Source organism: Notechis scutatus, chromosome 6 (assembly GCF_049901735.1).
Source record: "Notechis scutatus isolate UNSWTSFEM ecotype Mainland chromosome 6, rNotScu1.2, whole genome shotgun sequence".
NCBI lineage: Eukaryota > Metazoa > Chordata > Lepidosauria > Squamata > Elapidae > Notechis > Notechis scutatus.
This window is the reverse complement of record NC_142014.1, coordinates 46,306,927-46,334,420: the sequence shown is the minus strand read 5'-3', so window position 1 is coordinate 46,334,420 and position 27,494 is coordinate 46,306,927. Positions and strand designations below refer to the sequence as shown.

The following is a 27,494-nucleotide window of genomic DNA, read 5'->3' as shown; positions in this document are numbered from 1 at the left end:
AGCGGTTTTTGGTCCAATGTGTGGAGTGTGAAGGATGTGTATTTGTGTTTATTTTCATGGTCATGATGTGCGCTGAAGATGGTGTTTGATTTCGTTGTACGAAGTGCAATCACAATAAAGTAAACTAAACGTTGCTAAACTAAACTAATATTTTTCTCTGTTTATTCTGTAAAATGGTTGAACATCTTGATGAATTATTGTTTAGCTATTGTTCAGTGAAACAACTGTAGTTATCACAGACACTTTTGGATTGTATGCTTGATATGTTACTGAAATATGTTTAAAACAATGCTTTTTTGCCAACGTTTCCCCCCCATTATAGAGAAGTTGACTACTGTTCATTTTGTACTTTTATAGCACAATAAAATATTGCAAACATTTAATATTGCAAACAATAAAATATTTAGTCAAACATTTGCAAAGCTTCAACAAAAGAAATAAAATATCAGTCTGGTGAATGGTTTTTATTTTAAAAAATTAATAGTTTTGATTTTTTTTAGTTATTAATCTATTTGTCTCCTTTTAGATATAGCAATATATGCTGTCCTAACCAAAGTTTCCAAGCTAACTGAAAATACTGGCAAGACTAGTTTAATGGTATAGCATAACTTTCTTCAAGCTGGTGAATTCCAGGTAAACATGCTTATATTCCCTACAAAGTAGCACTAGTTCATTTAAATCTGCAAGATACCAGATTGAGAAGGGCTGATGACAAAATGGAATGAAAACAACTATATACAGACATTTTACAATAATGAACATTCAAAATTTACGGCATGCCCAACTTCAGAGTGAATTATGAAAGTGACTGAAATCTGTAGGCCAGGTGATTGTGTGGCATAGAGTAATATAAATTTGGATAGAAAGAGTGATTATGTCACAACTTGCTATGTAGAGACATCACTCATTTGTCTTTTTTTTCTCTACCTGTTTGTCCTTTGTACAATTCAGGATAACTACTGCTAATGAAGAAAAACACTTGGTGTAAAGACTTCATTGGTTCTAAGAGAAGATGCAGAATACAAAAAAATATATTCTCAACCCTTTCTATGACTCTGGAGACCATGTAAGAGCATGGCCCTCTCACAGAACTTTTGAAGGATCTGGAGGTTGTGTGAGAACACATCCTATTCTCATACAGCCTTTGCAACCTTCCCAAATCATGCAAAAATGGGGTATACTTTAGAGCAAGAGTGTCAAACTCACAATGACATGTCACGTGATGTTATCACAACTTTTTTCCCCTTCACTAAACCAGGGGCGGGTGTGGCCAATGTGTGACGTATCCGGCCTAGGGCCCATGAGTTTAGAGACCCCTGCTTTAGAGAATAGTTATTTTCAGGTGTTGGAGAACACTGATGTATCACCCAAAATGTTATGGTTGACACCTTTGACATGCATGTCATTAGTGTTGTAGGGCATGTAACGTCAAAAGTTCTTTTTTTAAATATTTATCTTCCCTTGGGGAAAGGGAAAATATATTTACAATGAAAAAAATTAAAAGTAAATATTTCCATGAATATTGTTTGTAGATTAAAGTCAAAGCAACTGATATTTGGAATTTGCTTTGGATAAAAGTAAAACAAAATATATAATACATGTCAGTGAAATGCACTTGGAATAAAGGCTTACAAAATCAGTCTCCTTGAACTTTTCAGACAATTGCACATTTTATAGTTATGCTTTCCCACTGTAAAGCAATTTAATGATTCCATATTTATTTGCTTATTTCTGAATAGATTGTGCAGTCATATTTGTCATGCACACCAGTCTTGAATACTGTGTCTTGAATACTGTGTGAAAAAATATGATGGAATTATTAAAATATAAGTATGTTAATTAAAAGATTAAAATTGAGTCCTGAATTACTGTGCTTTTCTGAATTGTACCAAGAAAAACTGGTTTTGGATTCCTGCAACCACAGCATTGCTATTTAATCAGGAAGGAGGCATGGTGACTAATGAAAGTGGAGCCATCCTTCTTCACCAGTGCAAATGGTAGGGAGTAGGAAATCTTGATGACTCAGTTAATACGTAGGTCACATTAGTTTTTTTGTTTTTTTCCTGGGGGAAAATAATTGCGAAGTTATGATTGCAAAGCTTGCTTTTGAAGTAACAGTTTATGACTTGAAGGACAGACTGGATTTTGTTTTCTTCTTCTTTTCATGAAAGAAGTGCGGCCTCCAATGATTGAGTCCTGGAGTCAGAGGCTAACAGTTTGACACCTACTTGACTTTATGGTGAAAAGTCCCTTCCTATCATGAAACATTGAAGATAATTTTTACCACATGAAATGGCAGCCACACCCATTCAGACATGTCAGGTAAAACTAGTAGTGTACAATTACTGCAATATCTGATACATGGCACAGAATTACTGAGGCATGATTTTATTGTATAGTCAAATATTTGCAGATAGAAAATATTGAAGGAGGTGGCAGAACATTGTGCTACCTGATCCACATAGAAGAAAGTAAGAAGTTCTTCATGCTAGTATATAGTTGTGAAAGGGCTATTGCAGTGGGGCTGTACTGCATTAAAAAACAATCCCAGCCAAGGACCTTCCATGGTGTTGTCCAAGTATTTGTTGGAGATTGAGTTTCTTGTTTGTTGCTACCTAGTGGTAACCTTCAACATGAGATTGAGAAATAAAAAAATGTGTAAGTTTCAAAAGAAAAGATATTGTAATTTTTCAAACAATTGCCAGAAATAATTTCCTTGTTTTCTTTACTTATTCCTTTGGGATCAGTATCTGGCACTATGGTATCTGTTTTATAATAATACTGGAGTTGGGCAGCCAGTAACTTCTGATTCATTTGGCAGAGGCACATATGGTTAATTTTCATTGACGTGGCATGTTGGCCCATTCAATATAAGGCAAAGTTGAGCCTATTTATTTTAAACCTATTGATTGCTGGAGAAATACATGTACTTGTCCTTGAGTTACAACAGAATTTGCACTGCTAACTAATCCAGTTGTAAAGCATGATGTCGATGACTGCATCACTTAGTGATAGCAATTGTAGCAGCTTCCATTGCCATCTTTAAATGAGAATTGTTAAGTGTGGAGCTCATGTTACTATCATTTTCAACTTCTTGCCAGCTTCTTATAAACAAAGTCAATGGGGAAACCAGCAGGAATTGGAAACTCTAGTTACAAGGCTTTCCTTAGGCAACTTCCAAGCAGGCCAGCCATGTGGAAGTGCAAGTGGGTGGAGGGAAGGTGCTGCATCCAGTAATGTGGATGGTGCTAGTGTGCAAGTATGGCAGAGTGTACAGGTGGGTGCTATAGCATGACATGAGTGCTCCTGGATACATGGGTGAATGCTGCAACATGGTGTGAATGCGGCTGAGTGGGTAGCTGGCCCAGCCACCCACAGCCCACATTCCCCTAGCCACCCAGGCATTTTGTGGAAGATAAAACAGCAAGAGCAAGAACAACTTACCAAAGTAACTTGCAACCTCCTGCTGGCTTCCCCACTGACTTTGCTTGTGGCAAGCTAGCAAGCAAGCTCACAAATGGAAGTCATGTGACATGGGGCTCTATAACCATTTAAAGTCCAACGAGTTTCCCACCACTTGAATTACTACATGACCATGGGGATAGTGAAATAGCAGGAACTTCAAGTACCACTTGCAAGTCTCTCTCATTCAGCACTGTTGTAACTTTCAACAGTTGCTAAATGAGTCATCATAACTCAAGGAATACTTGTAAACATTAGCGATAAGATCCTGTGCTTGTCTACAAGTCATTGCATATTTGTACGTAAACTGTATCCTATTGATTGGACAGCTATTCTCAGGGTTTTCATTACTTCCTTCCATTCTCATTTCAGTTTTCTTCTGACTCTATATACTTTATAGTATATATATCTCTATACTTCAGATATTTTACCTGACTTATTTTCTCTCCAAAATGATCCCTACATTATTTCCTAAATAAAAGTTTTACACACACACACACACACACACACAAACTAAAGTTTTGTTTCCACAATTCCTTTCCATTGTCTCATGCTTGTATAAAATAGACAGGACTTTGATCATGGAGTTTGTGGCTGCCATCTAGGTTTTTAACCTCATTCTGCAAATCCCCGATATCCAGCATGAGGTTCACTGTATAATGTTCTCTCAGTGTTAGCTTTACAACTGGTCATGGTAAGAAAGAAAAGAAAAGAAAAGAAAAGAAAAGAAAGAAAGAAAGAAAGAAAGAAAGAAAGAAAGAAAGAAAGAAAGAAAGAAAGAAAGAAAAGAATTGGAGACTGATGTGAACTATTCTATCCCCACACTGGAAATGGCTATTTGGCTATATAAATATATGGCTATGGTTAGTTCACTAATATGAACTATTCTATCCCCACACTGGAAAGTAGAAGTACAGTTTATTCTCTGGATCAGCTGCCACACAGCTAAGATTTTAGCAGTTGACATATTGCTGTTAGAAGCCAGATAAATAGCAATTTAGACCTATATTTTTACAGTCAATCATTAGAGTAGTATTATTTTGTTATATAAATTACATGTGTTTTCATCAATGTTATAATAGGCAATAGTTCAGGAGAAGATGCTCCCTTAATTGCCACTTCTCTATGCCAAGAGAAAAATCTTCCAAGCTTCCTGCTGCTTATCATGTAATTATGGAAACCACACTGGTACAATAAAAAGGCAAAACATGTTAGAAATTCTTTGCATTGAGTCCCTGCATCTGTTTATTCTTCTCCAAAGAGCCAGGCAAAGAATTTGTCATCTAAATTGTCACAAGCTTTTCTGAAATACACAGCAGAACCTTACAGGAGGCAACTAAGCTTATTTTTTAAAGCAGTAATTAAGAAATTCAATATTAAAATAAGTAAATGAAATTATATTTCCACAAAGTAGGGCTAACTTATCTTTTCCACATTTTTCCTGACTCTATCCGTTATGACTGAATGAACATACCGTGTTTCTCATATAATAAGGCCGGGTCTTAATTTTTTTTGAGCCCCCCAAAAATGGCTAGGCCGTCTTTTCAGGGGTGACTTAATTCCCCCCGCATCTTCGGGAGGGCGGGTGGCAACAGCTTGGATGTTGACCTCGGCGTTGGTGGGGCACTTCATATCGGGGTCAACGCAGGCAGCACCATATCTGGGTGTGCAACAAAAGTACTTCCTAACGGCAAGCCCCCCCACCATTCCCTCCCATTTCACATGTTTTAATATAGGCCTTAATTTGGGGGAAGGGGCTTAATTTCATTTCATGCCTATAAAACATGCTGGGACTTCCTATTGGGGGAGGCTGTATTGTTGGAGAAACAGGGTAGTTTCCTATAATTTGTACTAAATATACTGATCTTAAGCATCAGAATAAATTATAAGCAAAATACTTCTTAATTTAATGCAACATTGATTTCTTATCAAGTAATGGAAGAACTTGTTTTGGCAGAAAAATAGAGTCAGTATATAAGGTTTATAGTTGTTCATGTTATCTTCTGGGAATTTTGAATTTCATACTATCCATTAAGAAGAAAAATGGGGAAAGAAAAGGCTACATAGACTAAAGTACAGATGAAAGTAATCACTGAAAGAAGAGAGGATGATGCCAGGAAGAAAGACTAAAGCAGGACATTGAATAAAGCAAATTAAAAAAGAAAAAGAAAATGGCAGGCTATTTAAAGGAATACAAAATTGAAATTATGGGGTTTAATATTTGTCCACTTATTTATTTTTATTTTTATTTTATTGGTTTGTCAAACATGTACAAAATAACAAGTATAAGTATGAACAAAGGAAGTAAATACAGATAAATGGGGACAGTAAGACAGGAACGGTAGGCATGATTGTGCACTTATGCACACCCCCTTTAAGGACCTCTTAAGAATGGGATGAGGTCCATGGTAGACAGTTTAAGGTTGAAGCTGTGAAGGTTTGAGGCTGTAATAACGGAGTAGGGTACAGCGTTCCAGGCATTGACCACTCTGTTGCTGAAGTCATATTTTCTGCAATCCAGTTTGAAGCGGTTTACCTTGAATTTGTATCGATTGTTTGCCTGTGTATTATCATGGCTGAAGCTGAAGAAATTGTTGACAGGCAAGACATTGTAGCAGACAATTTTGTATACTATGCTTAGATCGAACCGCAGGCGGCGCAGTTCTAGATTGTCCAAGCCCAAAATTTCAACCCTGGAGCCAAAGGGAATTTTATTGTGAGTAGAGGAGTGGAGTACTCTTGAGAAATATTTCTGAACCTGGTCAATCATGTTAATGTCCAATATACCATGTGGGTTCCAGGCTGATGAGCTGTATTTAAGAATTGGTCTGGCAAAGGATTTGTATGCCGTAGTTATCAATTCAATGAAGCTTCGCAAAATAAGGTTAACAACTGTTAATGCCTTTTTGGCTCTGGGGCTTAGATCATTTGAGATGAGTACTCCTAGGTCCCTGACAGAGTAAGGGTTGTCTACGAGATCGTTTCTGCCCAGCTTGTATTTGGTATTCTGGTTTTTATTGCCAATGTGTAGGACAGAGCTTTTATTAGTTGTAAGTTGAAGTTGCCAATTACGCGACCATTGTGACACATAGTCAAGGTTGCTTTGTAGGGCAGCAGCATTGTCAATGGTGTTAAATAATTTTACATCATAGCTCACTGATGTAAAGCAGAAAGAGTATGGGTCTTAAAACACTGCCTTGGGGGACACCGCTGTTAACTGGTGCCAGATTTGATAGGGCCCTCCCTATTTTGAGTATTTGTTGCCTGTTTGACAGGAACACAGCTACCCACTTGTGCAGGGATCTGGAGATGCCGTAAGAGCTTAATTTCAACAGTAGTTTGTCGTGCACCACTGAATCAAAGGCTTTGCAGAAGTCTATGTAAATTGCGTCTATTGCTTTATCCTGGTCAAGATGTGTGGTCCAAATGTTTCTGCAGTGTAGGAGATTACAGAACAAATTTTTCCTGAAACCAAAATGCTTGTTAGAAAGCAGGTTGTTTGTTTCTAAGTGGAGGATGATGGATTGGTTTATAATTGATTCCATGACTTTAAAGGTGACACAACACAGTGAGATTGGTTTGTAATTTTCTACTAGACTAGGTCTCTCTTTTTAAAAATAGGTATGACCGTGGCTAATGACCACAAGTCAGGCAAGGAGCTGATTCTGAAAGATACCTCATAGATTGTGCATTGAGGTTCAGCTAAGGCTTTTTCAAGAAGTAGGCATATAATCCATCAGGGCCAATGGATAGAGATGGCTTCAGGTTATGTAGTGCAGTTTCAATGTTATCTACTGTAAAATCAGTATGTAGTAAATAGTTACAATTTGTTGTGGTATGACTAGGAAATGGGGGGCAGCAGCCATTGCTGTCAACCAAGACTGAAGTGAAGAACATATTAAAGAGGTTGGCCTTAACAGCTTCATTGTTAGTTTTCCCCATTAGGCCCTTTTGGGGGTGGGATAGTTTTTGAGCCTTTAAGTTTGGCATTTACAAAATCATAGAAGGCTTGGGTGGAGTTCGAGTTTAACAGCTCTTCTTCCTGTTTGCAATGGTGATTGGTACATTTGGCCTTTATCTGGAAGCTTAAAGTTTTGTAGCAGTTTTTAAAGTTAGGGTGAGGGTTAGGATGCAAACTGACAGTTTTGTTTTCTCGCCAAAGAGATTTTTTTTTTTGGATTGTAACTTATTGTTATGGGTAATGTTTTTTTCTTTTGCTTTAGGGGTTATTTTAGGTATGTATAGATTAATGACTCTATTGAATTCGAGCAAAAAAGTGTTCTAATGGTCTTCTGCAGTTATACAACTGTGAACAGAAGGTGCCAATCAAGAGAGGCAAGGTTAGTAGCTATGATATCATAGTTGGCTTTTAAAGTTATAATTTGGGGTTCTATCATTATGATCCTCTTTGCAAGGACACAAATTGAGATCAAAATCAATCATGCTGTGATCACTGTTGGAAAAGGTTCATTAACTTGTAGGCCATAAATTGAGTTTAAGCTATTGCAGAAGATGAGATCTAAGTAATTGTTGAGCCAAGTGTTGTTCGTTACCAGCTGCTCCAACCCCAAAGCATAACAGCATTGTACAGGGTTGCATATATAGGTTCAGTTGTACATTTGTTTAGGGCCCAGTTAATAATAGGCAAATTGAGGTCACCAAGAAAGATAAGGGGGTGACGGGAGGAAGCTGCCCACATTAGTAGTGCACTTAGCTTGTTCATATAACTAAGGTTGTAATCAGGGGCTCTATAACATAGCAGGAAACAAACTGTGGTATTTAAGGACAGTTCACAGACAATGGTCTCAGGAAGAACAGCTCCTGTGTTTTTACTACAATGTTTGCTTGACCCCTGAATTACTAGTCAACAATAAATTACGTTTGCTGTTCAAATCCAGAAAGTTGGATGAATTTAGCAACAGTCAGTGAGATATAGAAGTTAAATGTTGGATTGACACTGGGGAAGCCCAGATTCAAATCTATCAGCTACCTTTGTAAATGGATTCTTAGAGCAGTGTAAATACTGTAATTTTAGTTGTCTTCAGATTAAGGCAAATCCGATACATTAAACAATGAACCTTTTACTAACAAGTATATTTGTTTCCATTAGCTTCTAGAATACACTGTATAAATTATATATTAAGATTCCCCCCATTCAAAAACTGGTTAAATTGTGTGTTTATGTGTGGACATCTTCTCATTGCATTCCCAAATATTCATATTTTTAGAGATAGGTATTTTTTTAATTCAACCTATACATCCATTTTACAATAATTACTTTATATATAGTATATATAGTATAGTATACTATTAATTCGTAAATATGACATGGAATTTTGTATATCCTCAGATGTTTTAGAATATTCATTTAGATACTCTGTAATATTCCAAAGGAGTGAAGAATGGAAACTGGTATTTAAACTATTATATTTCCTTTCTAATCTGCAAAATTAATAACATTCATGATTTTGAGTTGCCCACCCCAGTACAATTTTTATCTCATAAATGACTGCAGTGCAGTAGCATTAAGAGATTATCAGTAAAACAAATTTTATTCATGGATATCCAATCATCTTTGGCTCAGAGAGTACAGGATTGTTACAGGTATTATGTCTACATGTATGCAGCTTTATTCCTCTTATTTTTGTATTCAACCACTATCTCTTGAGACCACAAGGCCAAGTTGCCCATATGAACTCCTATCTAAAACAAAAATGCCCTTGCAGCTGTTAGTTTTAAAGATATAAAATGTTACTTAGCAACAAAGCCCAGCCTATCAAATGAGTGACAGAAGCATCATCCCAAACAATGGATGCTCTGAACAGCTCATCTGGAGAACTAGCACATTTATCATAAACCCATTTATTATTTTAATAAAAGTGAATATTTGCCAGTTGCTGACTTTACTCAATATTGATACAAGCCTAATCCACCCTTACTTGCTTTTTAAGATATGCAATCTAATTCATAAAAGCATGTAGTCTTAGGCCCTAACCTTATGTTTGGCAAAATAGTCTAATGTTATTTAATGACAATCAATAGTGTTAAATAATTACTAATCTGAAATATTCAGACTAAAAATAAAATAAATCGAGTTACCTGAATAGAGAGTAACTGATATAAATCAGATATGTACACTATTACAATCAAGTATCAGAAGTATCAAATTGCTTTTATTCATCAAAGAAATTAACAGAAGGAGCAAAGAGGAAGATTGGTTCAAAATTTGTTTAATTTTTCTCATGTACAAATAGGGTACTGAATAGTTATAATGAATAGGCTAGAAATTTAGTACAAAGAAATGTTGCAAATACATGATAAATTTAAATTATTTTTTCCAGTCAGAAGTGAACATAGGCAAATGATTTAATTCTTTGCTATCATACATCAATAATGGATGTGATTTTTTTTATTTCAATAGGATACTTCTTAGCATAGAACCATGATGAAGTAACAGATCAACAAAACCTAGTGATATAAAGCAGAATCCATAGAAGAAATAAAGCTGGTATGAGAACCACAAGAAACTATTAATAATTTCAAGTATTTTTATTTAAATTAATGTTGCTATTAGGGAAACAACAAATAATTTTCTATTAGGAAAAAACCCTCATAATATAAATAAATAAAATATTAATAAAACCACTCTGTCACCTCTGGCAGCAATAAGAATTGTACTGTACATCTTGAGCCTGGCTTGTATTTGCATTTGTATACATTTCAAAAGACTAGTAAATAATATGAGTTTAATAACAATAGATATACATATCCCTTGTCATCCATTGCTAAATTCTGATTTTCTTGTGCCCCTTATCTTGCTTTCAAGTCAGCAAAGCAAATTTAAAGTGAGCTTTAAAATATGTCATTTTCAGTCATGTATTTTCTGTTTTTTCAAAAATGTCCTCAGTCTCCTGAATCTCCATCGCTTCCTCATCTTCTCCAAACATCTGTTCTTTCATGGTTCTAAATGTGAGGGATTTGGCAGCAACCTGTGCTGCTAGACCTGATGTGAAATTAAAATCTGTGGATATATGGAGTTCAGCCAACCTTTGTTTGACGGAAGACTGTTTATTTTCAGATGACTCTGTCATATTTACTTTATCTACAGCACTTTGTTTAGATTCCTCATCTTCTCCGTTGCACTGGAAACATGTTCTTTTTTCAACTTCTGGTGAGGCAGCAATAGCAACAACATCATGTTCATTCATTCCAAGGCCATCAAATAAATATTCAATCGTTTCTTTTTCATTTTTGGGAACTTTCATTTTATGGTCAGAAATGGTTTCTTCTAGATTTTCACTTTTGCTACAATCCTGCATGTCTCTGTCTGAATTTTTAAGTAATTCCGAATTTTGTACACAGTTCTCTGAAGTAGAAGTGTTCATTGCAGCTTGGTAAAGAGAAAAATAAAATGAATACTCTTAAGTAACCAATACACAAAGTTTTTGCTTTAATTTTTTAAAAAGAATAAAATTTGTATTTTACACAGATGTAAGACTGTAAATGCTGTAAATCATATTTCCTCTCAAGAAATAATAGAACACAACATAATAAATTGTATATAATTTTTTGTATATACTCAGATCACATCATTCAGAAATCTTATGAACAGAAATTAATTTACAAAATACAAATTCAGATAAGTTGGAACAATTGGAATAATTTGCTATATAAATGAAGATTGCAAATACATCATGATTTATCATGTTCTATATTAAAAATAGTTACATTGTTATCATTATTACCTACCTTGATCACTAAATAGCAGTTGTTTCCACTTTTGTCTTTCTGCCTCTGAAGCTTTAAATCCCAACACAGATTTCAGTTCCTGCAGCACTCTCTTAGATTCTTCTCTTTCACGTTTTTGTCTCTGTCTGTCTTCCAGAGAAAAGTAATAAAAATCATCTTTCTTACACTCGTCCATATCTATATCATCAACATATGCTTCAAGTTCCTGAAGAAAAGTCAACAAATACTTGGTTTCAGTTATATATTACCATATCCTGCAAATTTTTAGCACTTTTGATCATCTATTAATTTATATTTTAAAGAAGCAGATTTCAAATGGAGTTAAAATTCCAAAGGAATTTTCTGAAATACTTATTTCTAGAATTTATTTCTCACTTATTCTACAAGGAGTGCAGGCAATGTACACCATTTAGGTGAGGAAAGAAATACCAGCAAATGTCTAATATAATATATATTATCCTGGCATTAATGGCTCCACAGTGATCAATCTTCAGTGATCTTCTAGAAAAGCCAAGGGATTTAGATAACCATACAAGGTTTTATAGGAAATAATCAGCACTTTAAATTCTACTCAGAAACACATCAGTAATCAATGGAAGTTCTAAGAATGCCCGGTGTTGTATTTTTGAACCAGCTGCAGTTTTCAGATAATCTTTAAGAACATCTCATGTAGAGCAAGTTACAGCCATCCAGTTGCAAGATGACAAGGGCATGAAAGTCTATCCTCAGTGCATCCTGTTCTCTGTAAGGCTGCAATTAGAGTACCAAATGAAGTTGGGTAAGGCCCCTTATTGCCATAGCTCTTCCAGCAGGATCTGAGTCTAGAAGAATCTCCAAGTGATTGGCCTATCTCTCCAGGGCAGAGGTCGCCAACCGGTGGTCCGCAGCCCACATGAGAAAATTTTGGTGGGCCGCAGAAATCTGCGCAGAGCACTCCCCCAAAGCAATTAATCCAGGCTGCGCAGAAACACAAGGCTGCGCCGCCCACATGGCCCACGGGAACCCTCCCCGCCCACTCACTCTTACCCAGTAATTTGCCTGCTAAATTGCTATTTTTCCTTTTTCCGACCATCATCTGTTCTGCTGTGCCGGGAGATTTAGATTAGCTAGGAAGCAGGAAATGGTTGGATTTCTTGCTTTCTAGCTAGTCTTTAGATCTTTGGCTCTACTTTTAAGTACGGCCAAACCTTCCTTAGGACTGAAGGTTTGCTTGCAAACAAATTCAGTGCAGACTCACAGCAAGCAAATTTGAGAGACTGAGCTAGCCAATGGCAGATAGATAGATCACTGAATGATTCTGTAAGCAACTCAATCTGCCTGCTTTGCCTGATTTTGGGTAAAAGTTGTTCTTTTCTAAAATAAAAAAATCAATATTTACATGCATGGTGTGTTGTGAGTTAATTTTGTGAGTTTGCTTGCAAGCAAATTTTATGTGACAGACTGAGCTAGCCAATGGCAGATAGATTGATTTATGAATGAATCTGTGATTCTCTGAGCAACTCAATCTGTCTGCTTGCTTTGCCTGATTTTGGGTAAAAGGTGCTCTTTTTTAATAAAAAAATCAATATTTATATCAATATTTATAATATTTACATACAAGCCATGCCCAGCCAGTCACATGACCACCAAGCCACACCCACAAATTAGGCCACACCCACATAACCAGTTAGTGGTTCCTGGGATCTAAAATTATGAGTTTGGTGGTCCCTGAAGTCCAAAAGGTTGGCGACCCCTGCTCCAGGGGACTTAGTAGGAAATTAGTAGGCTTCTGAATTAAGTGTCACTCTGTCTGGTTTGGGTTGAGTCCAATTCTGAAATGGATTCTCTTCATTCAAGCCACCAAGGACTGGATAAAGACTTCTGCCATAAACCCTATTTAGCCCAGGGTGAAATATATACCTGAAAATCTTCTGTATACTAATAATACCTTATCCCAAACTGGCACATTACTCAACCCAAGCAAGATGATAGTCAAGGCATACTAAATTCAGTTCAGTTATCTGTGATTACATTTCTATAATGTAGATACACAGATGCAGACTACAGAATTTCTAATGACTGAAATAATAAAACTACTCAAAAATTGTTTGCTATTTTCAATTCTTTATATTTATTATGTTCCTATTACTATTACTTTCCTATTACTATCACAATTGACATTCTTTTTTTAATGCCCAATCTTGATTTTTACCTTTAACCCTGGGAATAAACTCTTTTCAGCCAAGTAATTATTTTAACTGGCATTAATATTATAATTTAAACTATAATATAATTCTTTTAAAACACTATTTAGTGATAGTAAGCAGGAACAGTTATTTCTTTTGCTAATATATAGCAAACAGGAGGATATAAAATGGATTTGGTAACTATTTCTGTCCTGTTAATAGATACAGGTAGTCCTTAATTACAGGCACAAATGTAACCGGCAACTTTGTTGCTAAGCGAAGCAGTCACTAAGTGAAACTGCAACTATGCTTACGATCTTACTTCAGCTTTTCTTTATTGCGTGAACATGTGAAGTAGTGTTGCATGAAGTGACACCACTGAAACACATATTTAAGGAGTGCAATTTTGCATATTTGAAGTGCAAGATATATTTTTAAATTCCACAGCAGAAAACTAGCAATATTTGTAAATAGTGCAAAATAAAATATTAAGCTTTGTCTCTTTTCCACACAAAATATGATATTTTCTCTGCTCTAGCCTCCAAATAGGAAGTTATTTCTTACACAAAAGATGGAAAATTCTGGGGGTTGATAGGTTACACAATACTGTTTCTGAATTGAATAGAACGGTAGGATGCAAACTGACAAATATGCACTCTATTGATAACACACTTAATTCCTCCTCCCCTAAAAAACAAAGAATTTGTTGCAAAAAATTGTAGCAGTTATTAATAATGATTTTCCTATCTGAATGCATGAAGAATAATCTCTACATTTTATTTTGTGAATAAAACCTTTCTAAAGTTCTCTACTATGATTACCTGTTCTTCAGGAACAGGGTCTTTGTCTTCTATATGCACAGTCGGCTGCATTAAAGGTACAGTAGGGCAATGCTTGTTTTCACAAAATGGTTCAGGTTTACCTGGAGGTAAAAAGGTATATCATAAGATTGGAATATTTGGAATAATAATGTAGAAAGATTTTCTTAAGGAGATATTATGATCAGTTTTATTATTGGTTCATCAGTTTTGTTTATTACAATCTATACCTACTGTTTTATTCCAGTTTTTCAATGTAATCAGAATTAGAACCTTTTAGTTAGATTTGGTCCAGACGCTGTACCTAAAGCCAGGAAAGCTTTTTCAAATGGCTGTATTATATTTAATATTCCAGTTTGGTTTTAAATTGGTCTTCCTGGCTGAATTGCGATTCAAGTGAAGAGAATAATGGGCTCCATACATGATCAAATATTTGTGTGTATTATGTTCTAGTAACTTTCAGTTAAGAACAGCCTAATTCAGCAAATCTATTACTGCAGGAGTATGGTAAATGCAAGATTCGTATTTATTGGTACAGAAATATTAATTAATTGGTTTGGAAAGCAGCAAAATACCATTCAAATTGACATCTGTAGCAAATGTCAATTTAACTTTATCATCTGAGCTGACCAGAGTACAAATATTCAGTTGAACTTAAAAAGGGCGCTGGTACTTACCTGACAGGCCCACTCTCTTTAAGCTGTGAAGAGCATCCAGTAGTGGAAGGTGCTTCAGTCTCTGCATGTCTAGGCTGGGCTTAATTTGTGGAACGCTCCTCCTCCTCCACGGGACTCCTCCCCAGCGTTCCCCAGTTTTGGCGAAGACAAGAGAAATAAATGCCCTCGTCCTCAATTCCCTAACAAATACGTTGGCCGAAACAGGACCCCACCAGACGGAAAAAGGGTGGGGCTGGATGCTCTTCACAGCTCAAAGAGAATGGGGGTGTCAGGTAAGTACCAATAGACTACTACTATTTAAAGCTTTATCTGCATAGAAAATTCGCTATGAATGCCTTTAATTATATCCTAATGTCAGATGATCCATTTTGTGCACATACATCAGAAATGAGGACCTTTCCTTTTAGATCTAACCCAAACAATGTGGCTTTACAGATTCCTCTGTCCTAAACCTTCAGTTTTTGTTATATGCATTTTCATACCCCATGAAAATGGCATACCTTTTTTATCAGAATTTCTTCGAATCATTTTTTCCACCTGAGAAATAGCCTCTTCCCAACAACTATTGCTCGCATGCATGTGAGGCTGAATCAATTTAAATTTTTGATCTGCAATTTGGTAGGCCTCCCAAGTTAATTCTGGGCTTTCCTTGGAATTCATAACCTTCTCAAGTTCATCCTCAAGAATTATCATTCTGTAAAAACAAAAAATAAAAAATAAAATCTCAGACAAGTATTTCAGAAAAAACAGGGAGAAAATTACAAATAGTTTTGATCAGTAAACCAAGGTTAAGGTAAAGGTTCCCCTCGCACATATGTGCTAGTAATTTCCAGCTCTAGGAGATTGTCTCATCTCTGTTACAAAGCCAAAGAGTCAGCGCTATCTGAAGATGTCTCCGTGGTCATGTGGCTGGCATGACTAAATGTCAGAGGTGCATGGAACACTGTTACCTTCCCACTAAAGTGGTCCCTATTTTTCTACTTGCATTTTTACATGCTTTTGAACTGCTAGATTCGCAGAAGCTGGGACAAGTAACAGGAGCTCACTCTGTTACACGGTACTAGGGATTTGAACCGCCGACCTTTCTGATTGACAAACTTAGACACTGAGCGACCGTGTCCCTACAAAACCAAGGTTATTAGCCTATTAAGGAAAAAAAGGTATGCAAACACAGAAAAAAGAACCAGAACATCAAAGAACAGAGAATCTCATGACTTAAAGTCTTTCTTTACATAGAACTGAAGAATCTACACTGATAAATAATTGCAAAGCTGAAGAGAATAGATAGATAGATATAGAGAGAGAGGAGAGAGGGGGAGGGAGAGGAGGGAGGGAGATGTTAATATAAAAAAAGTCATGAACAGTAAGGAACAAGCAGTAAAGAAATACACATACTAGCATTTGATAGAGCAGCCACAAAGGCCTTGGAAAAAATATTCAGATTTGTCTATATCGACAAATATCTGAACAGTACAAACAATGGTATTCCCTGTGACACTATGAAAGTGAAAGTTAAACTTTGAGGAGACATTTTTTGAACTTTGCTGTTAGGGAAGATCCTGAGAATACTGTGGGCAGCCAAGAAAACTAAACAATGGGTCATCAAACAAATTAACCCAGAGTTTTCACTTGAGGCACAAATAATGAGGCTCAAATTATCCCACCCTATTAAGCAAATATCTAGACCTCTGGTGAAGTTCTAATAGTGAGAAAGGTGGAAGGCAAAAGTAGAACAACCAGCAGTAAGGTGGATGGACTTAGTTAAAGTGGCAGTGGGTGCATTACTGAAAGACATGAAAGGCAAACTTAGGGTTAGATTGTCATGAATAAAATCTATCTACGTGATTGCTAAGAATTGACAATAATGTGATGGAACATAATAACAAAAGTACTTGGAAGGTTCAAAAAATGAAAATTATTGCAAGGATTGAAAGTAGCAAGCTTTGCTCTTTATCTGATTATGACCTAGGTTTTCCAGAAAATTTAAAGATAAGTCCTTACATTCCTAATAAAATTAAGATCTCTCTCTCTCTCTCTCTCTTGTCCCCCCGCCTCTCTCTCTCTCTACACACATACATACACACACACACACACAGAGTTTCCCTTTATGCATAAGGGTTTATCTCACATCCTTGATCTCTTTAAATTGTTAGGTCAACTTTGTGTGAATGAGAGGGTTCAACAAAGTGATGAGCAATGTAACACCTGCCATATATAAAGTATGTTTTTATTTTTAAACCCTAAAAAGTAAAGCTACATAATCAAAACATATTTTTGTGTTTTTGAATCTGACTTGTCTCATCATGACAGCCTGGACAAGTCTATAAAGTTTTCTTGGCAACATTTTTAAAGTGGTTTATCAATGCTTTCTTACTAGGGCTGAGAGTGACTGGCTTTGTGCCTAAAAAAGGCAGGACTAGAACCCATGATCTCTGGGTTCCTAATCTGGTATGCTGCCATTATACTGTAGATGTTATATATAAATAATTGTTGATACATGTATAACTGCATGATATAGAATTATTTCAGAAAAAGTTTTATTAAATTCAGTGAACTGATCTATAAGTAGCAGGCACAAAGTTGCATTGTCAGTTCCTGCTAAACAAGTGGATCAAAATGGCTGGCAATAATAATTCTGAAGGGTTAATATGAACCATACTGTTGATGTATCTGACCACAGAAAAGTGGTTGAACAAAAATAGTACTACATTTGTATTTCTTAAGTGGAATTCCAATTTATGGTGAAATTGATTGCTAGTAGTAACAAATTCCTTAAGCATTTTACACCCAACTCTCACATATAGAAGAAAAAAATATTAGATTAATTTGGAATGGTAAGAATAAGGAGGTAACAGTAATAACTATCTCCACCAATCATGGTAAAAATTGATATTGAGTTATTTTTAAAAGTACAATCCCTAAAACTAGAATTATTAACTCTGAGAAATTATTCCTATGTTTAACTTACTCATTCAGCAAGGCTTTTAGATGGAGTTGCAAACTGCGCACAGCAGTGTGGAGATGGCTTAGTGATCCTGATTTTGGTTTAGCTTTGACTGGACGTTCCAAATAAGATTGATGATGTGTTTCAAAATACCGGTAAAATTCATAACTCCTTTTAAGTTCTTCTAAACAAGCAGCATGAGCATGTGGTAGACCTTGAATTATATCAGAAAAGATACAAAGAGGCAAACGTTCTGGTGTAATCAGGCTCTTGAGAGATGCATTAGAGGGAGATAGCAGAAGAAGTAGTCGCCTAAAGAATTCAGAACTTTGACCGACCCAAAGCTGAAATAAAACCTAAGAAACAAAAGGAATCAATTGTTATCTATTTTCCCATGAACAGCATATTTAAGCAAAGCAATGACAGTCTGATTATCTTGAAAGGTGGGAGAGGTAGATATAAATTATTTAAAAATATTTTAAATAATTTAAACTAAATAAATTATCGTGAATTAAATATTGATCTATCCATTAGAACTATGCAGATCCCTCTACTCTATCCCCCCTCCCCAAAAAAAGGCTAATTCTTTTGGGGTAGAGATTTAACACTTCCATATACTGGTAGTTCTCTCCTTTATGGGGGCAATTGGGCTCAGAACTGCTGTTGCTAAATGATATGGTAATAAAGCACATCAAATGATCATGTGAGAGCAATTCTGGCAGTTCTGATTGTTGTTATTTAATAAGGACAGTGCATGTTTGTAAATGAGCACCTCACATGACTATGACTTCTTACTTCCTGCTGCCTTTCCCAATAACTGCCTGTGGGAAGTTGGAAGGGATTGTCAGGCATAGTGATCATGTGATCACAATTTGCAGTGATGTAATCATACAGTGGGTGCCAAGTTCCCAGATTGTGATCATGTGATCTCAGGGATGGTGTTAACAGCTGAAATTATAGCTGGGGATCCGTTGTAAATACCATTTGTTCAGTGCTATCATAATGTTGAATGGTTGCTGAATGAACAGTCCTACCACAAGGACTAGTTGTACAAACATAATAAAAATTAGGTAATAATGCACATATTATAAATTATTTGTAATTTATTTTATATGCTGGGTTTCTTTTGTACAATAGTACAAATAACATGGGGAAAATTATTTTTGTATCAATTTATACTGGAAATTAAAATACTCTTTCAGAGTAAAATCATCCAAAATAATACTTATCCACCCAAAATGCAATATGCTATAACAGTTTAATTGTGAACAGAGTACATCCAAAGGTTCTTCTTGTAAATTGGAATAGACAACAAATTTTAAACATTCCTACATGACTTATTCAGAATGTTTTGAAAATCAGGAACTTGTAACAGGCTAAAGAAAGAAATGAATGGATTGGTTTCATGGTTTGATTCAAAAGACTAGGCTTGCCAAATTATAATAAGTACAATAAACCATGAACGCCTGCTCATAGTATAGCCATGAGTCATGATTAGGCTTATTCAGATCTAAGTCATAATATGTCTTAGCATGAACTAAAAACAGATTCAAAGGAAGTTACAGAATCATATAAACCTAATGTATTTAAAACTTTATAGTGTAATTCAGGATCATTTTGTTTTGTTTAGCTTCTATAGGCTGAAAGCAATGATAGAATAGTGGATGGTATAATCACTGAAATGATACTAGATTACCTTTAGTGCAGGCAAGCTGAAGCCATCCGTGAGGTTGTGTGCTTCTTCTTCAGATACTTGTTCTTCATTTAATCCCAAACCAAGCTCCTTAAAAGGCACCACACATATGTAGTTTGTGACATTGTCACTCTCAGAATTCAGTGGGTAAGTTTACTTAGTGTTAAGGTTGTTAAAGAATTGAAATGAACTTTTAAGAGAAAGGGTGGAACATAGAACTTTTAATTAAAACCTAGGCAATTTACCATATTCTTCCTGCATAGCAGCCAATCACTGTGGTTTACTCCACCCCGATATCTATTACTTTTAAAAGGATATTGTTTAAGCATATATAAGGTAGCGAGTCTTGAAGCTCTGAGGTTGGCTCTTACTGATCGATACACAGCTTTTCGAAGACCAATCAGATGCTGACAAGGATGTTGTCCACCTTTATTATATGGGCAAGCAGCACTAACCCTGTCAAGCAAACTTGAAAAGTAAAATGTGATACAACTGTACAGATGTCCTAAAGAATGACAAAAATATAAAACAATAATACACCCTTTTCTCTGAATTTATAGAATATATTTTCATATATCCTGAGATACTATTTCAATTTACAAATTGAAATATTATGTAGCAAATAAGCCATTTACTAAAATATTGACTATTAAAATTTAAATGAAAATGCACTGGGGCTTGGATTTCTACTTTCTTCTTTCCAATTCTGTAAAATTAACAGTCCTGAAATTCTTAGTTTAAGACTTATTAATTTGGATCTAAACTGCAAAATGGCCTTTACATTTATTTGGCAATGCTTAAAATAATGAAATTAACTATACAATTAAACAAAAAATGGATTTACTTTTAAAACAGGCACACTGTTTCTATTTGAAAATAATTTCTAAAGGATTCAGATAGGAAGTAAAAGCTTTTGGGGTCAGGCATCAAACTGGATTCAATTTCCTTTCTATATGTATGAAAACAAAATGGATTTTTTCAATAAGTATATATTTTTATACTTCCTTGTCATAGTCATTCCTTCTGAGATATTTCTTTTTACCTTCAAGAATTACTTTTTATATAAGTATGGATAAACATGTTTGCTTTGTTAGACCATTCTTAACATGAGAAAAACATACTTCCACATTAAGCCTATTAGTATCATTCATTGGAAGTTAAACGTATTATTTTTTAAAAAAATGGAATGTGAAAGATATATGGAATTATAAGCTAATATTCTACCACTATTTTAAAATTCAATACCTAACCATAAGAAATGAGTTTATTCTACAACTAGCTGGGTACCTGTGCTTTGCGACGAAACTTTGTAATCAGACTATGAAGGAGCCCGGGGCTTCCTCCTTTCCTTTCCTGTCCTCCTTTCCTTTCCTTCTTTCCTCCTGTCCCTTCCGTTCCTCCTTTTCCTTTCCTTCTTTCTTCCTGTCCCTTCCCTTCCTCCTTTCCTTTCCTTCTTTCCTCCTGTCCCTTCCCTTCCTCCTTTCCTTCTTTCTTCCTGTCCCTTCCCTTCCTCCTTTCCTTCCCTTTCCTTCTTTCCTTTCCTTCTTTCCTCCTTTCCCTTCCTGTCCTCCTTTCCTTTCCTTCTTTCCTCCTGTCCCTTCCCTTCCTCCCTTCTTTTCCTTACCTTTCCTTCTTTCCTTTCCTTCCTTCCTCCTTTCCTTTCCCTTCCTATCTGTCTTTCTTCCTTTCCTTTCCTCCTTTCCCTTCCCTTCCTCCTTTCTTTTCCTTATCTTTCCTTTCCTCCTTTTCTTTCTTGTCCTCCTTTCCTTCCCTTCCTGTCCTCCTTTCCTTTTCCTTCCTTTCTGTCTTGCTTCCTTTCCTTTCCTTCTTTCCTCCTTTCCCTTCCCTTCCTTTCTTTTCCTTACCTTTCCTTCTTTCCTTTCCTTCTTTTCTCCTTTCCCTTCCTGTCCTCCTTTCCTCCTTTCCTTTCCCTTCCTTTCTTCCTTTCCTTTCCTTCTTTCCTCCTTTCCCTTCCTCCTTTCCCTTCCTTTCCTTCTGTCCTCCTTCCCCTTCCTTACTTTTTCTTTCCCTTCCTCCTTTCCTGTCCGTCTTCCCTCCTTTCCTTTCCTTTTATCCTTTCTTTTCCTTTCTTTTCCTTTCCTTTCTCTGTTCCATTGCTGCATCCTTTTAGAAAGTCGCTGACGCAACTTGGAGGTTTGTCTGTATTCTCAGGTGGTGCAAATGGCCATGAAGTTACTATGGTAATGGCAACTGGCAGTTGGAACAGATTTCTTTTCCGGTGGGGAAGGGGAGTGGAACTCCTTAGCATCATAGCGTGTTAATAATAATATACGAAATACTAATGCTCTGGTGGTCATTTGGAAAAATCCTTTCTTAGTGAGCACCTAGAAGCCAAGGGGAACATACAGGCCAAATTTCCAGTTTGTAAGCTTTACAGTTCTGGAGATTTCATGATGCTGTGTGAGTGGTATTTCATTTTTATATATATAGGTAGAAGATATAAACAGGAATGCCATATTCAAACTAATTGCAATAGTTTAAAAATATTATTTCACAGACTTATGAAATATCTACCTTGCAGTATTTATATATTGTATGAAAATATAGCAAGCATATACCATATTGTTCTATAACAATTGCTTGCAATCTGTTTCTCTCTTAAACTATTGTGTGCAATATTATTTTCTAGACTTTTATATGAAACAAAATAGAGGGCTTCTATTGCTTAAATTTCATGATATTTGAGTCTTAAAATTAAAACATATGCATCAACTTATGACATTTTTTTCTTCCTAGCAGTTTTTTTTTTTTCAAGTGCAGGGTCCACTTTTTTCTGATCAAATAAGTGTTGATCCATTGGTTGTGACAGGAACTGATTGACTTGGCTTGTCACCCTAATCTTACATTGTGAGTTAAGAAAGTGTGATTGGCCCAAAGTCATCTTGCTGGCTTACATACTTAAGGCGGAACTAGAACTCAGTCTTCTAGTTTCTATCTTGGTGCCTCAAGCACTGGACCAAACTGGCTTTCAATTTTACTAGGGTTAACATACATGTCTCTTCTTATGGTATTCCCACAATAATTTTCAATGACAACAAAGAAGAATCTCTTTCATATTGCAGCTATACTTTTTGAAACCTCATGTTAACAGTGGGGTTAACATTTTTAATTGTACATTTATTTTATCAGGAATGGACCTAGGCAGCCTTATACAAGCCTGAGTATTTAAAAAGAGAAAGTGTATTTGGTAAGTGCAATGCAGATTTATTATCCATGATTTGAGAACTGAAGACATCCACAATTTTTAAACAAAGTTATTTGAACTGGCAAACAACAGTTTATTGTCTACATGTGCTTCAAAATAAGTGATCAAATATGTATGAAGTGTATAAGAATTTGACAAATTAGAACTGTTGTTTTGAACCATTCAATTTAAACTTGAATTTCACAGGTTAATTTCCCATTTAATTAGAATGCATACTTGTGGAAAACCTGTTGTAAAAATGAATTCCTAAAAATTGGGAGGGGAGGGATAGAGAAATACTCATAGATGATTCAGTCTGTCAAATAATCTATAATAATCAATAATCAAAAATGTACATTTCCATTTTTGTGTGCTAATATAAAAACAAACTAGCGTGTATTCATACATGGAAAACATCTGTAGTTAAGCCTAGTCTATTAAAACTTCACAATAGGTAGTTAGATGCTGTCCTATAAATTTTAGGAAGAGGCATACATATAATTTTATGTGCATATTGCATTTGGTATTCACATTTCAGTAGTCAAAGAGTTTACTCTTCCTTGCCTCTCTCAGTTACGATCCAACAAATACTAATTCAAGTCTCCTTGACTGAAATGTTTACACCGTTTAGTAAAAAGTTAAGATGCCAAACAATAAATTTGCCCTTGTTACAATACTGTATCATCTTTCTACACATACAGTATGCATGATGTGAGGGCCAGGAATTCACTTGTTATATCAGATAAAACTGCATACATTTTAAAAATCTGAGATTGAATTTGAAAGGAAAATTTTCTTCACCATTCATTAACTTAAGATTTGAAAAATGGGTGCAAATCAATTCAGACTCACAGAGTAAATCCCCTGGAAATTACTTCAGTTTCTTGAATGAGTCGCAATGCTTTCCTCACAAGGTTAGTGAAGGCGCGGCAATTAACCACTATATCTTCTAGTTGGTGATGACATTTTTTAAGAGACATTTGCAACTTTGCAATCCTTGTTATGTCCAAACCTCGCATAGTTATGTAAACCAAGAAAACTACTCCCAAAATGGACCCAAGGAATCCACTCCATAAAGAAGGAATCGTCACCAGTGTGCTGATGAAGAGAAATAATAATGAAATATCCCTGCAAAAAACAACAACAACACAAGACATATCTAAGTATGGCTTGATTTTCAAAGTTCTGATTCTTATTTTTATAATTAGTGATCCAAGATTATATTTTAAAGCAAATTCACACATAGAAACATAAGATCTGAAGATATTACATTCTGCTCAATGTTTCTATTTAGAATTTTAATGTTTCTAATTTTTTTTTCAGGGAAGGATGTCTAAACTTCAGGTCATTTGCCTGTTGGGAAAATATGATAAAGCAAAACATATTCCTGAAAATTAACAAGGAATACATAGAGATGTAGCCAATACCAAAATCATGAGCTATAAAACAAAGAGAGAAAAGAAACTAAATAATACTTCTATTCGCTGGGAGGTCATGTATGCAAATACACTTCCTCTAACAATATATATAATATATTCACATAACATATATGTAGCTCAAGTCAATACCAAATATTAGGAGTTGCTAGGGAGCATAATGTTGGAAGATGTCCATATTCCTGCTGTTTGAGCTGTCCTGCAGACAGGATACTAGGATCAAATAGTTCAATCAGTTCAACATCCTCCTGTAGCAGAACTTCCTGTTGCAGGATGGTGCAGAGTGCCTCTGAACGAAAACCAACATCCTTAAAGCAGAGGGAAGAGAAAAACATATCAACCCACCATGTTCATGCACAAAAGCAAGCATTAAACTTAAATCATTTGTAATTCTGTTTTTATTACATACTACCAATGCCACCAATGTATGTTTAATTTAGCCATCACTCATAATCTTCTCCTAGAGTGCTTATAACTTTAAATTTGCACAGAAGAATGGGGGGAAAGAAGAAAAAGTAAGCAACATGCAGCTGTCTGTGTTGAGGAAAATTGAGAGACTCATGAGTTCTTGAAGCAAATATTTGAAGTCTCTGACTGACCAGTTAAAGATAGAGTTTGGGTGCTAGAAAGAAAAATGCCAGCTTGGTACACCTCCTACTTTTAGGCTCTGCCCTTAGTGTAGTAATACTATATCAGGAGCCACAAATATTTGTGCCAAAGATTATAGCAGCTCTGGATCTACTCAGCCTGTCTGATGGGATTTTCATTTGTTCAAATGAATGAAACAAACAGATACTTATTTTCAAGGATCTAGTCTTCAAAAGAGATGCACAGACTATGGACCCAGCAGTAACCCGATAGCATTTTGTTTTAACAGTGCTTGTCTCCTCAATTGGTAACATTCCAGAGTGGGAAAGAATAACTGAGGCAAGAGATAGCAATATGTGTAGGAGTGATTATTTGAAATAGGACTGAGAACCAATTGCCAGCAAGCTACTCTTCTAACATCAATTTTTGGATTAAATTTAATTCGCAAGATTTTTACATGAAGATCTGTTTTTAGTATTAATGTCATATTTATTTTGAAAACAAAAATAAAAACTACAAAAAATTAAAAGATATACTTATTAGCAGCTTCATTTGTATGAGTACTTACGTTTCTAACACATATAAAAATAATGATTCCTAAGCAGTTAAGGCAGTTTAAGTTCCCTCACATCTAGATTACCTTGTTTAGATTTAAACACCAAACATTTCAGTTTGAATACTATGTAATATGATCAACAAATGCTTAATAAAATGAGAAAATATTTCATAAGGAAATTAAATATAAAAATATTAAGGAAAATGGATGAATTGTTTGACAGGAAAGTGACCTGGTAATAACAGGTGCTTACCAACTGATGAAGCATATCATGCCTTTTCTTATATAGGGAAAAAGGAAGCCAGCTTTTTAATCTCTCAAGTAGGTTTGACAGGATGTCTTTCTGTAAAGAATTAAAAACTGTCTGAAGTCTTAAATATATAAACATTATTTGCATTCAAACCAAGTTTAAAGAAACCATACTCTAAAGCAAGCAGGCCATAACATATTAGAGATCAGTTTATGGATTGTTGGCAGCACACCAAGTTAATGTATAGCAAGTCAAGTAGTTTTTAAAATCATAAACAGTACTGAATGTGGTGTTTATAAAATTGCACATTAAAAAAAATCTAATATATTATCTATGCACTTTAATAAATCTGCTTTACAATTCAATAAGACTACCCAGCATTTTAATGCATAAAATCTTATTCTAGAATGATGTGTTAACTAGTTAGCACTTGAAAATACACCAAGCCAATATTCTGTCAATATATACCAATAATGATTACCCCCTTATTAAGTTATTTATGTATCTTGGAATGACATCCTTAGATATAATTAAAATTGAAAGGATAATGACAAGTATTCTATTCATGCATACACAAAGATCCACGGACCATGTCTCCCAATCATACACTTTTGGAAAAGAATACCTCTTGTCTTCTGCGTGAGACAAGTTGCACTCATGCACATAAATTGTATATTTATTTTATGAAGAGCTTGTCCATACTATACATAAATGTCCTTGTAAGAATCACCGCCACCACACTTCTGAAGGACTTATTCTCAACACCCATCACAAAGTATTACAAACCTTTGCAAATCATCAGAAATCGTAACAGGTTTGTGCAACTTTGTATTCTGTAATGGTCTTTAGAAAACATTGACCACAGATTCACAATCTTCACCATCACAGGGGCCAGGTAACAACATCTTAGAGTGCCCAAGATGCAAAACTGCGGGCCTCAAACCAACATCATCTCTCAGTAAGTGCATTGTTCAATTTTGGCTGCTAAATTTGTATGTTGATATGCTGCTGAAAAGGGAGAAACAGATCTTGATCCCTCTCATCAGTTCTATGACTCCACTATCAATCCTAGAGCCTAGATTCCCAAAATATCACTACCCAATGTCAGATGCAAAATTAATCCATCTAAAGGAATTTATCAATGAGAGTCTACAGAAAAGTTTCATCTGTCCCACTACTTCCCCTGCTAGTGCTTTTACCTTTATGGTCAATCAATAGGATGGCCTATGTGCAATGTATGATTTATTAGACTTATATTCCGCCTTTTGCTCAAGAGCTCATGGCAGCCTACATTTCATTCTTAATCCATTTTTTTTTGCACGTAACAAATGAGTTAGGTTGGGCTATGAGATAGTATTTAGCTCAAAATCATGCAGTAAGCATTTGTGCCAGATTGCCAGAATGGGCACTTAACTTGGGTCTTCCTGGTGCTAGTCCAACAAGTAGAATCTATTCCTCCTTAGCCATCTCCCATTGGGAGGCTTTGACAATTGTTTTTAAAAACAATTCTGAACTTTGCTACTCTAACCATAACCAACACATTTTATAAAGAAGGGATATGATAATATGTAGTTGCCCATGACTTTTGCAACTTATCCAACCAACCAGAAATATTGTACTTTATACTGTTAATAAATCCCAAGAGTAGAGAGATAGCAAGGTTTTTATAACTTCCTATAGGAAGCTAAGTCACTTTTAATTTAAAGAAAAGAAAATAGAAGAGAAAAAAAGATGTAATGACTACCAGACCAAAGCTGTTGAATGTTTATTGTTTCCAGGGGGAATGTCTCTTTAACTGATTGTGAATGGAAAGAGATTTAAAGTAGCATTGAAGGAACAAAAGTACAGCCATGGAAAAATCTACCCATTGCAGATAGCTTTGAAAAAGCTGAAGAAAGAAAGGAAATGATCATATATGGCTAGCCCAGAGGAGTAAATCCCACCCGAGAAT

At 35.4% G+C, this 27,494-nt stretch overlaps 2 protein-coding genes across 7 annotated transcripts in view; both read right to left on the bottom strand.

Annotated features, from left to right (window-relative positions):
- Nucleotides 1-5,836: 5,836 nt before the first annotated feature.
- On the bottom strand, nucleotides 5,837-8,046 carry LOC148130203 (uncharacterized). Its single transcript, XM_087969104.1, has 2 exons — nucleotides 8,016-8,046; nucleotides 5,837-6,618 (listed from the first exon to the last, which is right to left on the bottom strand). Exons 1-2 carry the CDS (start codon nucleotides 8,044-8,046, stop codon nucleotides 5,837-5,839), a joined length of 813 nt encoding a protein of 270 aa, XP_087825230.1.
- A 1,630-nt stretch (nucleotides 8,047-9,676) lies between these two features.
- VEZT (vezatin, adherens junctions transmembrane protein) overlaps nucleotides 9,677-27,494 on the bottom strand; it is a 28,681-nt gene continuing 10,863 nt past the window's right edge. For 3 of the 6 annotated variants that reach the window (XM_026693901.2, XM_026693915.2, XM_087968115.1), the window contains exons 3-12: nucleotides 25,547-25,636; nucleotides 24,282-24,457; nucleotides 23,566-23,841; nucleotides 19,827-19,976; nucleotides 19,512-19,659; nucleotides 17,840-18,171; nucleotides 15,372-15,565; nucleotides 14,198-14,298; nucleotides 11,212-11,416; nucleotides 9,677-10,852 (exon numbers count right to left, since the gene is read on the bottom strand). In XM_026693901.2, coding sequence (XP_026549686.1) covers nucleotides 10,335-10,852; nucleotides 11,212-11,416; nucleotides 14,198-14,298; nucleotides 15,372-15,565; nucleotides 17,840-18,171; nucleotides 19,512-19,659; nucleotides 19,827-19,976; nucleotides 23,566-23,841; nucleotides 24,282-24,457; nucleotides 25,547-25,636 — 2,190 coding nt within the window. In that variant the 3' untranslated portion in view covers nucleotides 9,677-10,334. The remainder of the gene's footprint in view (nucleotides 10,853-11,211; nucleotides 11,417-14,197; nucleotides 14,299-15,371; nucleotides 15,566-17,839; nucleotides 18,172-19,511; nucleotides 19,660-19,826; nucleotides 19,977-23,565; nucleotides 23,842-24,281; nucleotides 24,458-25,546; nucleotides 25,637-27,494) is intronic. The other 3 variants (XM_026693908.2, XM_087968114.1, XM_087968116.1) reach the window with 1 other exon arrangement.

Bases quoted from the DNA above. Each gene is read 5' to 3' on its own strand.
- LOC148130203 (XM_087969104.1), bottom strand. From the start codon at position 8,046: ATGCTGTTATGCTTTGGGGTTGGAGCAGCTG. The intron at 6,619-8,015 runs GTAACGAACAAC...GCTTTACATCAG, and splicing joins CTTTGGGGTTGGAGCAGCTG to TGAGCTATGATGTAAAATTA.